The following is a 17,864-nucleotide window of genomic DNA, read 5'->3' on the forward strand; positions in this document are numbered from 1 at the left end:
ATTTAGATACTGGGATTCTGAGAAGAAGGCATTGCTACATTTGATTGGTAAAATAAAGTTTGAAAACCTCTGTTTTATAAGTTCTCTAGAAAGGAGATTTTATTTTGCTTTCTATCTCATTCATCCATTCAGTGGATACTCATCCAGTCAGTAAGTCCCTCTTCAGGTGCCTCCTCTAACTGGAATCTCTCTCCTTTCAAAGCGTTGAGTCCATTTCCTCCAGGCCTAGGTCCTTGGAGAGAAAGGTGGTAGGGCGAGTTCTGAGTAACAGCCTACTCCCTGTTTCATCAACTCCCTCCCTCCTTTGCCCCTAGAGAAAACAAACTAGGAAATTCAGCAATTCTGCCTATTGCTGGAATCTTTCCTAGTCCTTCCACGAATCAGTCAGGTCTTCCCCTTCAAGTGTATCCCTAGGGGACAGTAGTTAAGTGACCATTCATCCTCCCTCTGCCCAGGGGCCTCTAGCCAGATCCTTCAGGACCAGATGGAGCTAGGTGGGGAGGGGTAGAGAGGAGGGACAGGGAAAGGAAGGATCACTTTCCCCTGTCCCAGGCACCTGGCGGCTCAGCCTTGGGAGAACCATAGGACACGCGCTGCAGAGCAGAAACCTCCTCAGCCAGCTGCCTCCGCAGTGGCAGTGGGGCCGCAGCAGGCCCCTGCCTACTCCAGGCCCTTTAGAGCTGACTCCCTTTGATGCCACCACTTCTATTACGATCAGGAGGCTGAGTGAGTCTCTGAGGCTTTGGGCAAAATGTTTATCTTCTCTATTTCATGAGCCCACTCAGAACTGTTACTCACATGTTAACGTGCCCTGTAGTCCTGGCTGCCATCCCCTGGTGGGTCTTGCTCTCCCAGGAGCTGCCCTGCAGGCTGACCCCGTGCACTTTCTGGCTCTAGGCCAAGTCCATGTGGCCCTCCCCAGCTCGTATCCTCTCAGATGTCCTGAAAGATGACTCTTGAGCCAGCCCAGGCCACAAAAGGAGCTTCTGTCCCACGCAGTTGCGTCCAGCATCGCACAGTCCTTGGCCCCAGGAAGTTGGACCTGAAGTTTAATTTACATTTTTCTTGTAATAGCTCAAATCTGTGGCAGGTTGTTGGCCCAGCGATTGTGATCGTCACCAGATGAGACTGCCAGGACTTCAGCAACCCGTTTCCTCTCTTCTGTTCTCGCCCTTTCTTCCCTTTACTCCTCTCTCTCTCCTCCCCATCATATTTCCCTCTATGCCCCATACAGCCCTTCCCCTTCCCCCAACCCCCACTCCAGAATGGCTTCCTCCTGGGCTCAGTGGGTATGTTATCGCTGCTAACCCCTGGCAGCTGTTTGGCATTCAGACCTGAAGTGGAGACTCCTCCTTGCAACCACGTTCCTCACCCTGCACCTTGATTGGTGCCTATGCTGTTGACCAGCCAGACAGGTTGCACTGCCCAGGGATTGGTCAGACAGTTACCCCTCCTTTGTCTGGTCCTGTTCCTTCCAGAGCCACTTTGCTCTCTGTTCAGATTATGCATTTCTTTTAATATTTTATGAGGCAGAACTGCCTTACGTTGAATCCCCTCAGCTCCAGGGAAAAGAAATGGAGTTCTCGCCAAGGAGTCCATTTCTTCAAATGCTGCTAACATCTCCGCAGCTCTGCGACAGCTCTCTGTCTCGCCGCCCTCCCTCCTCCCTCCATTCTGCTCACCTCTCCTTAGCCCTCACATCTCCACAAGGACTTCCTGGGACTCATTTGCAATTGCAAATAGATAATGGATGCTCTTGGTCCTAGAGAGAATATCAGTAGGCCTGGCCTGGGCCATCTCTGTCTGGCTCATTAGAGTAGCCAGAAGCTTCCCCAGCAGCCTTCAGAAGGGCAGAACACGCTGACACTTCCCGCCAGCTTTGCTCCTGGGGAAGCCCCTCAGCCTCACCTCCTGCACATACAGCCCCCACGAGTGTTTTCTCGAGCTCCTCATTTTGGGAGAAAGGGGAAAGAGAAGGAGAAAAGGCATTGCTGCATGTTGGTACTGAGCCATTCATCCTTCACACACAGGGTCTCATTCTACCCTCCTAAAGCTTCAAAAAGCACCTACTGTCATCCCCATTTGATGAAGCCAGCTAGGCTAAGCAGTTTGCCCCAAATCACACAGAACCTGGATGCAAACCAGATCTTTAGAGTCTAAAACCACTTGTCCTTCACTTTCCTGAGTCCATGGATTTAAGGGTATTTCTAAGGATACAATTAGTGGAAGGTGAGTTCCCTGCTAATGGAACCCTGTAGGCTGGATGTCCATATAGTGAGGGCCTTGACCAGAGATGCTCAAATGTGTATGCCAGCCAGCCTGGCTCCCAGCCCTGCCCAGCCTTTGTCTCCATCCTGCCCCTTTGTGACCATTTATCCTTACAGGGCTCGTTCATTTTAGACAAACCACATGGGATGCAAAATACAGGCTGGGAAGAAATATTCTTCATGACACAACTTTGCGTTTTCGAGTCTTGTCTCATAACTCACTGCTCTCCCAAGTCTACGCTTCTCAGTCTCTGCTGGAAATATTGGCTGCCCTCTCTCTATGGTTCAAGGGCTGATCCTAGTTGAATTCAGAGAATTTCTCCCTAGTTTCTGCTAAATCTTTACTCTCCACTCAGCCAGCCTCAGAGGAGATGTGGTCTCTGATGGACTTTCCTCAGAAGCTTAGAGTGGTGAGGGAGCCGATTCCTGCAGAGGCCATCTCAATACCATCTCCAGCCAGCCCACACAGAGGTCACTGCTGCAGGCATTTTTGAATAACCCATTCCAGGAGCCAATGAACTCGCCATCGGGAAGTTCTTCCTGCTATTTACCCTCAGTCTTATTGCTCTAATATCAGTCTAAACCCATGCTTTCTGTAATTCAGCCCTCGCACAGGGCACTGGTCCTCAGTGACAATGAGTGTTGAGGGTGCAGGCCCACTGCACATAGAGGCACCAAGCAGCCTCCAGCTCTCCTAGCTCTGGGGACCAAGGATGAGGGAGGCACAACAAAATCAAGGCGGATGGCAGCTTATTACATTTTAACTTTCCTGTTACCTACCCAGTAGCCTGAGCTTCCGACAAAGCAGCCATCACAGCCTGTTAATATCTCTTCCCAGGAGAAACGAGGCAGAAGTCAGGGGCAGTGCCTCTTGAAAATGTGAGTAATAGATGCAGAGGGAAGCTGACACTGTCCTGGTGAAGCCAAAGCAGGTGTTTACTTACCTGGCTCCATTCAGAGGCTCTCTAGACTGTTTCTCAGCCCGCGACGCTTCCTTCTCCATATGCATGTTCAAGGAGGACCCCACCCAGGCTTTCCCCTGGAAGGTGTTGGGAGCTGGCTGGTACACCTGTTGGGGAGGCCGGGCTGATGTCCTCTTCTCTTGGTCCCCAGGGCAGTGTTTTTCTCTCTCTGTCGTCTCTGCTCTGGTTTATTAACTACAAATAAAGCATTATAAAGATTATGCCTTCAAGAGCCACTTGTCTAGCTGCTCAACCGCAGGCAGTTTCTCTGAGAAACTATTCTTTTACCTCCTCGGGGCCACAGACCCCAGTTCCAAGGTCCACAGTACATTTACACAGGCCTCCTTCTGAAGGGTTTCCCATCCTGGGCCTTCCCATCTTAATTGTTGTCTGAGATGCCATCCTGTGGATGCCCTGTGTTCTGCAAGCTGTTTCCCACCAGTGTGTGGCAAAGGTCTTACATAAAAAAGTTCTCCCTCCACAGCCTATCTAACTTCTTGCTTTCTTTCTTTCTCACTCTTTCTGGATTCTCCCTGCTGCTCCTTTTTGCGCCTCCTCTCAGGTCCCTCATTTCCAAGTGGCCCCAGAAGAGTTTATCAAGTTCCAGTTCCAGAGATTCACCACCCTGAACCTCCACCCCAGCAACACCGACATCAGTGTGGCTGTAGCTGGGATCCTGAACTTCTTCAACTGCACCACTGCCTGCCTCATCTGTGCCAAAGCAGAATGTAAGTGTCCCCAGGCTGGCTCCACCCAGACAGTTAATTTCAACCTGATTGATTTGCTCCTGGCTGGAGATGCACAAAGAAGGGAGGTAACTAGGGGGTTCTGGCATACCCATCCATGTGTGCTTGGCTGTCTGTCCGTGTGTGTGTGTATGCATGTGGGGGTGGCGGTGGGGAGAGCAGTCTGTTTGACAGAATTTCCTAGGCACAGGCAGAACAGAGAGAACTGGGTTACAAGGAGACTGGCCAACCTCTAGGCCTTTTTGCATCTGCAAACTCAATTCCCACATTTTCAACCTCATTGTTAAGGAGCTACAAAAGAGAGGGAGAGGGAAAATATAAAACAATGCATTTGTACTTGATGTATTGAAGAGCATCTTCTTCTGGAGAGCAGGTTTTCCTGATGGAACAAGGTCCGAGGTCAGTTCTGGATTAAGCACGTTTTTGCAAATGCGTGTTTTGGAAATGCATTTCTCTAACTCTGACGATTTGTAACATAAATTTAGTGTTTATGAGGATGTAGCTAATTTAAGCAGCACTTTCCAGAAAATATGTGCATCTTTGTACACCCAGTGGCAGCTGCACACCCACATGCAGTTGGGCAGGTGCTGACCACTGGCTGTCATTGGGCCCAGCACCCAAACTCCAGGCATCTGTGTCCTGAGAGGAGCCCGTGCAGGTATCACCCTCTGAGTACAGGTGGGCTGCACTGGCAAGGCTGTGCCATTCCCCCAGGGCTTCTCCGAGTGACTGCTCAGAACTGCTTGGTATGCATATGTCTTCCTTCCATCTGGAATCCTGGCAGCATCTGCAGACATGCACCCTCTGCCGGGCCAGAGCCACCTTCCTCACCAGGCCATTGCTGCTGCCAACCTCCACGTGTGCATTCACTCACTTGTTCAACACAGACTGATGATCTCCTCTGTACTACAAGAGAAGCAAAAGTAACTGAGTTCCAACTGTGTGTGTTTCCCCCAGTCCACAGACTTTATTCAGGTTTCACCCACTGTCCTCTGCAGTGAGGATTCTTTAGGTCCAGGATCCAATCCAAGATCATGGTTGCATTTCAGTTGTCATTTCTCTTCAGCCTTCCTTCAACTGAATCAGTCTTTGTCTTGTCCTCTCAACTTTTCCATTTTGAAGAGTTAGGGCCAGTTATTTTGTAGAATGTTCCTTGATTTGGGTTTGTCATTAAATTCAGGTTATGCATGGGTGGCAGGAATGCCCCAAGAATGACGCTGTGTTCTCATTGGCCCTGCCATGCAGCAGGAGACTGTGACTCGTTCCCATGTTGATGACGTTAACTTCAATCACCAAGCCTGGACATATCCTCAAGTTTCTCTACTGTAAAGCTACTACTTTCCCCTTTGTAATAAATACCTAACCTGTGGGGAGATTATCTAAAGTTATGTGAATACCCTGTTCCTTATAACACATTGATGGCCCTTGCCTGAATCAGATTACTATAATGATTGCCAGATAGTGATTTTCAAGCTTTACCATTCCTTCTGCATTTGTCAGTTAACATTTTACTGTAAGGGTCCTTCCTTTTCTCTGCTTATTTACTTCTGTCAGTATGGATCCATGGATCCTGATTTTATGCATTCCTGTCATTACTTATTTTGATGCTAAGTGTCCCAGATGTGGCCGTGGGAGCTGGTTAAGGTGGCCTCTGTGCCTGTTGTTCTGTGAACACATCCTCACTTCTGGCATGTGGGGTCCAGTCTCACTCTCCCAGCCCCAGTCCTGGACTCAGCCATTTGTTGTTTTTGTTGTTGTTGTTTAGTAGTAATAGAACCCTAGATCTGGAAGCTAGGTGCGATCACTGCCACTGAAGGGTTCATTGTGCAGCTCCTTTCAGAGGACAGGCTGGGGAAATAGCCATTTCTTATCATTCTTGCTGGTCACCAGTTTATATTTGTAGCTCCTTTATCTCATTGTGAGAAGCCTGGCTCCCAACAAAATAAATATATTTACTCCTTTGCTCAATTCTACAATATACGTAAACTTTTTTTAGAATGACTACACCCACACCACTGTTAATAAACCTACTAACCTATTAAGTCATTTAAGTTTCTTTGCAGTTCTTTCAGTCCTTTTATCTTCAGAATAAGGGAGTAAAAGTATTCTAGTTAAAAGTTACTTGGATTCTATCTTTTCCATTTTTCTTTAACATGGTTATCCATTTGGTATAGTGTTAAGTTTGTTTGTTTCTGTTTATTTCCATCTTTGAAGTAAAAAAATCCTTGTTGATTTAACTTCTGGCATTCTAATTATGATGTGTTTGGTGTGGCCTCTTTGGGTTCATCTTGTTTGGGAGTCTGTACTTTGTAGTCTTATGTGTCTTTTACTTTACCATATTGGGGAAGTTTTCACCATTATTTTTTGAAAAGGTTTTCTGTCCCTCTCTCTCTCTCCTTCTTCTGGGACCACTATGATGCAAATGTTGGTATGCTTGATGTTGTCCCAGAGGTCCCTTGAACTACACTTATTTTTTTTAATTCCTTTTTCTTTTTGCTGTTTTGATTGGGTGTTCTGCTACCTTGTCTTCCCAACCACTGATTAGACTCTTTGCTTCCTCTAATGTGCTGTTGATTCCATTTGATGTACTCTTCATTTCAGTTATTGCATTTTTTATTTCTGACTGGTTTTTTATGCATTCTATCTCCTTTTTTATGCTCGCTCTCTCTTTGTTGAGATCATTCAGCATCATAACAACCAATGTTTTGAACTGCTTACCTGATAGATTACTTGTCTTTGTTTCATTTAGTTCTTCTTCTGGAATTTTGTCCTGATTTTTGTTGGCACATATTTCCCTGTCTTTTCATTTTGGCTGCCTCTGTGTGTTTGTTTCCATGACTTAGGTGAAACAGCCATCTCTCCTGGTCTTGAAGGAGTGAACTTGTGTAGGAGATACTCCTTCGTAGACTGCATGTGCCCAGTGTCTTTGGAAGGCCAGCTGGAGCTGGAGCCTGCATGGGTACAGGGAGTCCCTGGGGTACAAGTCTTACTGAGGCCTGGAGCTATAAAGTTAGGGTGGGAAGGGCCAAGGGAAGTCCTGGGGGCAAGATCCACTGGGACCACCTTGGAGTTGTGCTCACGCCTCCCATAGTTCCTGAGGCAAGCCACACCAGGACTGAAGCTGAAGCTAGAGGTGGTGTGAGCTATAGGGATTCCTGGAGGTAAGCCACTGTGGCTGTAGCCGAAGTAAGTGTGGTCTGCAGGAAATTCTGGGGGCAAACCAAACCTGGGCAGGAGCTATAGCTAGGGTGAATGTAACTTGAGGAGAGTCTGGGGGCAAGTCATGAGGCTGGAGGCTGGAGCTGGAGCTGGAGCTGGAGCAAGCTGTAGGGAGACCTGTTTCTCTGTGGCCTTGGCCTCTCTCTCTCTCTCTGTGTGTCTCTCTCTTTCTCTCCCCCTCTCTCATTTGTTGTGCAAAAGCTGTTCAGTCATCCCTCAGTTCTTCTTCAAGGGGAATTGCTCTGTCTGCAGGCATAAATTCTATGTGCTGCTGGGAGGAGGTGAGTTCTATGCTGCTATCTTGGACTGAAAGCCTATGTGTGCTTTTTATATAGCTTATTTATTATGACCCAGGGTTTGGAGGTATTAGAATTCCCTATTTTAAAGTTAAATAAAATTTAAAATTCAGTTCCTCAGTCTCACCAGCCACATTTCCAGTATTCAGTGGCCACATAGATAGAGCAGATATAGAACAGTTCCATCAAAAGTTCTGTTGAACAGCACTACTTTAGATGATCAGTGTTTTGTGAATAAAGAGTTTTGTAGCCCTCCCCCCAAACCCCAGAAATGTTGGATAACACCTTGTTCTATTCCCCGTTGAGAGAGCCCCAGCACACACTGGCATAGACATTGAAGAACTACTTTACCTCATCATCTTCCAAAGCAGTTTGACCTTGAGCCCAAAGGATGCTGAGCTGAAAGCCCATAGGACGTTAGTCTTTCATAGAATGAAGCTGAGAAACCTGCATTCTCCCAGATGGCCTCCTTGTGTGGGATCCTCACATACTGAATGGTGTAACAGAGTCAGGGATTCTCCCTTAGAAGTTTCTGCCACAAGCCCATTCAGGCAGGACCAAACTGGCGCACCCCATTCACACAGCAGGAATGCTTAGAGACAAAGGACAAGCTGTCAGTATCTCCAGGCAAAGATTCTCCTGCAGTTTTCCTTGGTGTTAGGCACAAAGTCTCACCAACCTCATAGGAATTTCTTTCTTGTGTCTAGCCGCAGTCCCTCTTGCTCTCAGTCTGCTAGGCCCTGGTAGCTGAGGCCTAAGCTGGAAACACACACCATGAAGTTAGGAGACTGACGGGAGTGCAGAGGCCATATTCTTCCCATGCCCATCTTTTCCATCAGATAAGGGGACAATCTCAATAGCCAAGAAAGGTACAGACTGCCCTATTGTGAGGGAGAAGCCTCAACATGCTCCCTCACCCCCTCTCTTTCTCCTCCTCTGGACCCCATGTTCTGGCCTTCCCTGCCTGTTCTTGGGGTTGAGCCTAAGCATGGGATGGGACAAAACTGAATGAAATATGTTGTTCAAGAATTTGAACTTATTCTGTGCTCCTTCCCAGCAACACATTGAAGCTTCATCTTGCTCTCTCATGTGCTGTGTGGAACAGGCCTGAAAACCACACTCCCTGGGGCATGTGTACCTGGTAGGCAGGAGGGGGATGGAGACTTTCCAGATTTAAGGCACCGTGCAAGATGGCAAACTCTCCGTCACCTCCCTAAACCCTCACCACAGGCCTCTGAGGTCAGTATTACGTCAGCTGCCTCCTCGGAACATTAACATTTGCAGAAGCAAAGCCTGCACCCAAAGGCATCAGTTGGAGGAGAGGAAGTGATGCCAGTTGAAATGGGTGCTTATTCTTATTTTTTGGGTCCTCTGTGTCCCCCGAAGGTCCTTCACGTAGGTATTCGTGTCCTTGTGCTATGGATCTGTCCAGCCCTGGCTGTGCCTTACGCCGCCTCCCCACCTTTCTCCTACTCGTGCGTCTCATGGCAGCCCTTCCCACAGTTCCTAAACCAGGCACCTCCCTCCTTCTGCTGCCCCTCATGTGGCACGGTGTTTGTTCCCCACTAGACAGTGCTGCTCCCTGGTCTGCTAGGGTGTAGGGTTACTTTCTCTGCCTCACAGTCTCTAGTTTCATCGGTCAGCAAGCACCCGGAGCTTTGCCTTACACTGGGGGGTGTGCAGAGAAGTTTGAATGGGACCCCTACCCAACATGGTGAAATAATTAGTGTATGGGTGTACATATTGTAATATGTATACATATATACTTATGTATGCTTATGCTATGAAATATTTTACATGGTTTATTCAGCTGTGAACTCTGAAAGAAAAAAAAGGTACCTACTAAGAAGGGCTCAAATAAAAAAAATTTAAAAAGAGTAGAGCTCAGCACCCATTTCTGCACAGGGGCCTCTCATGCAAACTGCACTTCCCAGGAGAAGCTGCACTTCTTGCAGTCACTGTGTTCCTGCTGGCTGAGCCAGCCCTTAAGAAGGTTTCCTGGAGTCCTAGTTCAACCAGTAGGACCGAGGCTTTCCCCATCCAATTGGAGCTGGGCAGCTCTGACCAATCAGAACAGCTCTATTCTGACCAATTAAAACAGTGCCTTTGGACCAATCAAACTGGAGGATTTAACATCCTCATTTGCATAAAGAGAGACCTATCAGGGATCAGGGGCAGGGACTTCTGTCTGTATAAGCCAGCTCCCTTCTGCTTTCCTGAGTGCGCTTTCGTGGGAGACTGGAGGTTGCACGTGGGCCGGAGCTGAAACATTGAAGCCATGGCCAGTGGTCTCCCTGGAGCAGAGCGCAGAGCAGACTGGCACAGACTGGGCTGGGGCGGGGCAGAGCAGAGCCGCCTAGCTGAAGAAGGACGTGGTTGGGAAAGGCTCGCAGGGTAGCCTTACTGCTGCTGTAGTGCTGTACTGCCATTCAGCTTTTTGCACTAAATAAAGTTTTCCTCTTCATCACACCCCAAAATGGGGATTCCTGTTGGCGTAGGATTGGCAGCATTGGCCACTGGTTGACATAGCCAAGGGTTGTATTTTGTGGATTGGGTACTAAGTTTTGTAAGAGTTGGGAAATGGCGTAAATAAAGGATGGTTAGGATATGAACGTGTGGAGGAAGGAGATGAATGGAAACTAGATTTGTGCAGCACCTTGTAGGTGACACTGTTCTGCTTACTTGATCCTCTTAGTAACCCTGTAAGGGAGTTGTTGTGCTTATTTTCCATTGAGAACACTGAGGTGCAGAGGGTAGAGGAAATTACCCACACTAACCACCCGGCAGCACTGGGGCTGGGATTCACCACCACGCCTTGTGCTCTTTGTGCCGCTTGGCTGGGGTCCAGGCTGGAGAAAGGGTTAACCGACAGGAGATCATGGGTGGGGATGCAGGCCTCCCAGGCTCACTGCCCTCTCGCAGTCTGTCCTTACCTTGTGTGTCAGCTGGATGAGATGGCAGATGGTGGGATGATGCAACTTCTTTGTTTAAAGTGCAGCAGAGCACCCTGAGGGGCAGCAGGCCGGGCATGCTGAGTGTTGGGTGGAGCAAGGTCCTCGGTTTATGTGGCATCTGGGAGGCTCTTTTCCCTAGGAACTCAGAATACCAGCCAATTTTAAAGAGATGAAGTATCCCTGGGCTGCCTCCACCAGGTATCTCTGTGCTGAGCATAATCCTAGTGTCATCCCCGAGGCCTTCCTGTCTCATCCTACTGAACTTCATTGCTAAGACTGAAGGATCCCAGGGGATTTGGCCTCTCTCCCAACCACGCTCCAAAGATTATCCCTGCTACATTCCAGAACCCATGGGATTCCCCCACTGCCACCCCTCTCTTACCCCTCTAGCTGCAGTGCTCCCTCCCCCATACATGCCCAAACAGATCTTTCCTTGAGCCAAGAAGATCACTGAGATTCCAGAAGCTCTCCCCTGTGGCCTCCTCAGGAAGGTTGGCTCCTGGTTATAGTGTTTCTTGGGTCAGGCTCAGACCTTCATGTAGGTGATATTGTGCTTTTTTCACTAACAATGAGGAAGGTGTGAATATTATCTCCATTTGACATATAGGACAAAATGTGGCTGCCCCCTAGAAAACCCGGTTATTTAGAAAGAAAATAGGGACATGAGTTGGACTTTTCTATATACTCAGACTCTAAGCTCCTAGGGGCAGGGTCTGTATCCGATCCATCTGTTCTGGTGTTTTGTCGGCCCAGTGCGTGGCACTTAGGGTGCACATGGTGAGTACTGGTTGAACGGACTTTTACCCTCTGCCCTCTTCATTCTGCCTCACTGAGCTGCGCCTGCCCTTTGAGCTCTTGTTCAGATGAGTAAATTCGAGAAGTAACATCGATACTACATATTCCAGTTCCCATCATGCGCACATAGGATCTCACTGAGTTCTGGCCTGTTATATCCATTTCAGAGATATAGATGGAGCCTCAAAGAGATTAGATGACTTCTCAAAGTCACAGAGCCAGTGAAGTCTGGCCTTGAGTTTGAATCCAGATCTTCTGCATCAGAGATTGGCAGGAAGTGCCCCAGCAACATCATTGCCGTTCTGATGGAGGCCAGTGGAGGGGGCCTGCAGGGGCGTAGACAGCAGTAGATCCTTACGAGTCCTCTGGGGAAGGAAGGAAAGGCCAACCCCTTCTGTGGCTTGCCCTCCCAAGGCTTACCCCTCACCCGCGATCCCTGCAGCCTCCAGCTTCCTGGAGTGCTTCTCAGGCCCTATGACTGGCCTGTGACCTTAGAGGCTGGCACCACCTTTCTAGAGCTCCTGTCCCCATCATGCCAGGCCCTTGGGCTCCACCCTGCTATTTTTTCCTTGTTAAAAAAATAATAAGCACACCAGTGTAGGCTTTCCTGCCTAGGTGGATGGAAAATGTCCCTGGGCCTCCCTGGGTTCTATGCCTGCTGCCTATTTGTGTTTTTTGTCCTAAGAAGCAGCCTGGTCTCATGGGAAGAGGGCTGGGTGGAGATGAGAAAGTGGGAATTCTGACCCCAGCTGTGTTCCTGTGTAACCAGGCCAGGCCTGTCACCTGTCTTACAGTTCCCTCTTTTTCTTAACCTTTGGATCCTCAAGAGTCAAGAGGATTAGTTACCTGAACAGGGAGCACGTTCAGGACATTCCTGCATTTAATATCCCTTTAGCCAGTACAGAAACTGGAGCATGGGCCTTTGACTGGTTAGAAAGGCAGCCTTCCCTCTCTATTCAGTGTTAGAGCTCATGTTCGGGAGAGTCACTCATCTCCATACCTGATGTGCTCCTCTGTGCTGTGGAATTGTGATACTGTAATGCCTTGCTGTGAGTACTTAAATGAGACGAACCAGGTAAAATGTTCAGCCCATTACCTGGAACATAATAAGGATTTAATAAATGTTACTTTTGAACTTGCTTTTAAGAGTAAATGCCTGTAGGTCTATTTCCATTGGACTTGGCCACTATATTCTCAGGAGACCCCCAGAAACCCTCTTTCTGGCCTCCCTTTTTAGAGACAAAGCAGACTTAAGTCCCTTTTGTATCACTGACATCCTTCAGGAACCTGTCCTTCCACCACAGCCCCTAGGCAGCAGGTGGCAGGGGAAGGTGTGGAGAGTCCTTAGCTCAGTCCATTTTCCTGTTTTGTTCTGGCCCATGTGATTACCTGCTGGAGTGCAGTTCAAAGCCTGTTCTTTTATAATTATAATACTTTGTCTTAATGCAGCTACTGTGCTCTGAGAAGTTCTAGTTTTGCTAGATCTGTTTTCTGGGCCTTGTGACCTCCAGGGAACTGCTCCCTGATTTCTGCGATGCAAATGAAGGTTGCTGTAGAGCTAGATGTAACGTTTATGATGCTTTACAATGTGTGAGGCTTGGCCTTACATGTTTCATGCATTACCTCATTTAATCCTCGCTAGCCCTGCCAGCTGGCCGCTGTCACTATTCTCATTTCTTAGAGAAGACACTGAGACCAAGAGACCCGGCCACATGAAAAGGTCACACAGTGAGTAAGTGGTTAAATCTTGGTCTCTGACCCAGGTCTGCCCACTTGCAGTGCTGCCCCTGAACACTGAGAAAGGGTGGGGACTATGTGTGCCTGCAGGGAGTGCATTCTCTACTCTAAAGGGGCATTCCCAAGGCTGTCAAGGGAAGCCGTGGACGCTTAGGAGCATCCTTTTTATTGAAACCCAAAAAGGTGAAGAAGCTTGTTCAGATGAAGATGCACTTGCTGAGCATGAACAGTGGGGCTGCCCACGCCCTGCCTCCAGGCCAGGTCCTCGCTGCACTGCCTTTGCACCGAGGCCACCCATGGACCTCAGGGCCTCCATCCTCTCTTCCCCTCCAGGCCTTTTAAACCTGGAGAAGCTGCTCCGGCAATTCCTTATCTCCAAGGACGCACTCTCAGTCCGGATGCTGGATGATACCAGGGACCCCACCCCACTCCTCAAAGAGATCCGGGATGACAAGACAGCCACCATCATCATCCATGCCAACGCCTCCATGTCTCACACCATTCTCCTGAAGGTGGGAGCCGGGCTGGGTGGGTGCTGGTGGGCACGGAGCGCCCTGTTCCCCTCTCCCTCCCTCGGAGCTCGCACTCTGCTCCCTCCTTGCTGTGGGTGTCCTCCTGGGACATGGCTCAAGGAGCTCTGGACTGGACCTCTGAACCCTGGCAAGCCTCTGTGTGCTTCAGTTTTAGCAGATAGCTCATGAAAGCTGAAGGGAGAAAGCTGGGTGATTGTGACATCATAAAAACACATAACTGCTGGTACAGTAAGCAGCCATCAACTAAGACACTGGTCAAACCTAGACCCTGCCAGGGCTCTGAGGTGAAGTCCATGGGTTTCTAGGAGGTTCTAGGGTGGTGGGGGAGGGATATTTGCCAAGCGATATAGAAGTATTTCCATCTTTGGACACATGTGCCACCATGTGACTTCCCGGTGCAGTCCTCTCAGCAACTGCGTGAGGTAGGTGCAATATGCTCACTCCACAGATGAAGAAACTGAGACTACAGAGGAGTAACAGCTTGGTCCCAGGCCCAGCCCTGTGAGGAGCAGAGCAAGGCCTGCACCAGTTGTCTCCTGCCACACCCTCCAGAACACAGAGGGGCCTCACTCAGAACATACATGCATGGAAGCTGGAATCTGTCTGACCAGTTCAAGAGAGACCAAAATAGACCCAGAGAGAGAAGTCAGCTGCCTGGGCATCCATGCTGGAGAAACAGCTGGAAACACCTGGGCCGCCTTAGGGCCTCCTGGCACCAGTTCCCAGGCTGTTGGCTGGGCTGGGCTTGCAACCCCAGCTAAAGTGGACCGGCTTCCAAGCTCCTCCATGATTCACAGCAGCTTCCCCAGCCTCTCCAGGCACATTGACCTCTTCTAATGCCATTTTAAAAGCAACCTGCTCATTTAAAAGCAACCTGCCATCTATCCCTGGGGGAGCGAGGCTCCTCTTCACCTCTGACAAGCTCGGAGGAGCGGACAGACACTCGGATGCTTATTTCTCCCCCCTCCCTCTCTCCTAGCCTTCCCTCCCTGGCTAGTTTTTGTCTCAGAGTTAAGAGATTTGAAGAAGTTCTCTGAGTACTGAGGGTTATCCCTTCTGCCCATTGCTATAGTAATTTTTCACAGCTGCAGACCCATGTCCGTCTGTGTGCATATACCTAATTCACACACACACAGACACACACAGACACACACACAGAATTTTTCTCTTTTCCCCCTTATGTCTGAGGCTAAGATCAATGAAGTCATCAGGACAGAAAAGCTCCTCTAAGTGTTAGGACTCAAGAAATGCAGACTGAGGAGTTCTCAGGAAAGGTGGGCAGTAGGGAGTGAGATAGGTGCCCCTAGCCCCTTACAGAGTGCATATCCCCTGCAGTAGCAGAGCCTGTATGAGCAGTCCCTGGGGGATGCCTTCAAAGGGCAGCGCTTTCCCAGGAATAGCTCATGGTTTCCAGCACATGCAATTGGTCTAGATCTCTCTCTCTCTTAAATAAATCTAGTTTATTGTTGAAATTTCGGAAAGTACAGAAAAGCACATAGAAGAAAATAAAACTTATTCACAATTTCATTACCCAGAGATTACCACTATTAAATTTATTTATTTAAATTTATCTTTATTCTTGAAGGTATTAAAGGTGCCCCTTTTTCCCCGATTGATCCCCTCCACACAGCATCCACCCCACCCCCTTCCCAGGCCTTCTCCACACTATTGTCTGTGTCCATAGGCCATGCATATATGCATCCAAGTTCTTTGATTAATCTCTACTCCCCCACTCCCCACCCTGCTTTCCCTCTGAGATTCGTCTGACTGCTCCGTGGTTCTGTCTCTGCATTATTAAGTTTCAGTGTCTCTTCTTTCGCCTCATAGACACATTTTTCCCCCAAATTATCACCTTGCACGTACTCTTCTGTGACCTGCTTTTTTTCACTTAATTATATGCATTTTCCCCATGTCATGACATATTTTCTATGAATATTTTAATGGCTGCATCATTTCCTATTGTGAGGTACCATAATTTATTTAATTATTGCTTTATTATTGGGTATACAGGTTATTTTTAATATTTTGCTATAATAGGTAATGCTAGAATGCACATCTTTATACATAAATTGCTATGCACATTCACGAATATTTCCTAGTACAGATTTCTAGAAGAGGAATTATTGAGGGAAAGGTATGCACATTTGAATGATTTTGATATGATTTTCCAGATTGCCTTTTAGAAAGTCCATAAAAATTTACACTCCTACCAGCCATGTATGGGTGTCTTATAGCAAATACACTTGCCAATACCGGGTATTCTCATTAAAAATGTCTTTTATGCTTGTGCTTTTGCAAGAAACTTAGCCTGTAATGATCATTATTAGCTGATGGTTCTGCAGGGTGGCCAGTGGCAGACTTTCCTGAGATCACATATTGGCCTCAGTCCTTGTGACCTTGGAATCACACTGATCAATAATGACCAGCGAGGCACCCCAAAACCCTGTCCCCTTTATTCCCATTTGACTTCCTAGTGGCCCCGGCAGACAGGCCCTGCATCAAGTCTGGATCAGTCCTCCTGCTTCCCTGGGGCCCTATATGCCTCCTGCATGGAGATTAAAACCCAGACTTGAGGGACCTCAGGAAGGGTGGGCTCAGGGTCGGAGGCAGCTTGAGCAGACAGCACACGGAGTTCTGGGACACTCTGCTTGCACATGTGAGCTTGGCCTGGAGAGTCGCTGCACTCTGCTGTCCCTTGACTTCAGGAGGATTTGCAGTGTAATCCCTACTTTTATTGAGTGGCTGTTTTGGCAATGAACTTTAATATCTACACAGCATTCACATCCTAAAAACCAAGGGTCTCTTGTCTTTTATCAGGAGGACAGCAGATTTCACAAAATGGGTTTTAACCATCTAATGTTGCTCTCTCCCAAACTCCTGCCCCCAGCCCAGCCCTGTAACCAGGGGGCTCCCATCAGAGGGAGCAGCACTTCGTGTGGACAGCATGCATGTGGGAAGAGGGGATGGGGCAGATGTCCTGACGCATCACCCTCTCAGAAGAGGGGGAGCAAACTTAGCTTTGCTGGGGGAAGAGGGAACCTCCTCTAGGAGACCTTGAGCTCCATGGTGACCCCCACATGGCCTTGCCCAGTCACTGAGGCCCTCTGCACTGCAATTCCCATTTGAGTGAGGTGATATCCTTACCCCAGCTTGTTCTTCAAGGAGACTGGAGTGCTCCTGTAAGAATGCCTACAAAGTTATTGGAGTTCCTTGGGAGATAAACAGAGGAAAGTGGGTTCATCCCTGGTTTGTTTCTCCCCCCTGCACCTCACTAGTCATGACAAAAATGGTTTCACAGTGGCCCAGAGCTGATGGATACATTATGAAAATCTAAGTGTCTGTCGGGAGCGATGAGGGCTCTGGGGAGCTGGGCTTATTTACTTGATCTGCTTGTTGGTTTCTGTAGCACATGTCACCTCAAAGCTGGGTACACTAACAGGGGAGGCTGGTTAGGAGTGTTTATGAGGCTACAAGGATAAGACTGAAGGGAGGCGCTCTGAATTAGAGTCCTCACTTGCAAGATGAGGCACAGCACATGCAAATGGTTTCCTACCACTACTAAAGAACCAAAGTTTGCAAGTGATTCACTTGTTTCCTACGCGGCTGCTGATCGTGCATCTCACTCGCTCGCATTCGGCCGGGCGGGGTTAATTTGGGACTTGCTTGCAGCCAGCATATTGTCCCGGCTATGCCTGGGCTCCTGAGAGAACTGCTTCAGTGTTTCTATTAATACCACAGTCCTCTAGGAGTATGGGCTGCCCGCTTTAATTTCAGCTTTTCCATTTATGAGATGTGTGATCTTCGACAAATTATAGAGCCTTTTGGTGTTTCAGTTCCCTCAGCTGTCAAATGGGGGGTCGAGGTGGTACCTACCATATCAGTTAGTTGAAGTGAAATGCATTCCAGAGCCCGGCACACACTAAATGGTGGGCGTCAGCCTCTGTCACTGTTGACAGCTCTGGAGATAATCGTCATGGCCTGGTTGCTGTTTGCTCCCTTCTCCTTACAGTCATTTTCATATCCATGGGAAATGTGTTGTGCATGAGAACATCGGCTGCTATGTGAGGCACTGTGAGGTAGGGAGCAGGGTGGAGGTGGGCAGACCCTGCTCTCGAAGCCAGTGATTTTGTGCTTCATCCTTCAAGGTCAAGGGCAAAATAAGAACAAATCACAGTGTTCTACTCTGCCTAGAGCCGAGGCTAGTGAGCTAGACAAATGACAGACATGTGGAGCCCTCACTGCTCATTCACTTCAAGTGGCTATTTCCTCTCTAATCTCCTTCTCTTCCTTTCGCAGGCGGCTGAGCTAGGGATGGTGTCAGCCTATTACACGTACATCTTCACTAATCTGGTAAG

At 48.5% G+C, this 17,864-nt stretch overlaps 1 protein-coding gene across 2 annotated transcripts in view; it reads left to right on the forward strand.

Annotated features, from left to right (window-relative positions):
• The window catches only part of GRIK4 (glutamate ionotropic receptor kainate type subunit 4), a 428,146-nt gene that overhangs the window by 272,454 nt on the left and 137,828 nt on the right, over window positions 1-17,864 (forward strand). For both annotated transcript variants that reach the window (XM_087828477.1, XM_016217418.2), the window contains exons 6-8: window positions 3,792-3,957; window positions 13,310-13,488; window positions 17,806-17,859. In XM_087828477.1, the coding sequence (XP_087684603.1) occupies window positions 3,792-3,957; window positions 13,310-13,488; window positions 17,806-17,859 (399 nt within the window). The remainder of the gene's footprint in view (window positions 1-3,791; window positions 3,958-13,309; window positions 13,489-17,805; window positions 17,860-17,864) is intronic.

Source organism: Miniopterus natalensis, chromosome 20 (genome assembly GCF_054644295.1).
Source record: "Miniopterus natalensis isolate mMinNat1 chromosome 20, mMinNat1.hap1, whole genome shotgun sequence".
Lineage (NCBI taxonomy): Eukaryota > Metazoa > Chordata > Mammalia > Chiroptera > Miniopteridae > Miniopterus > Miniopterus natalensis.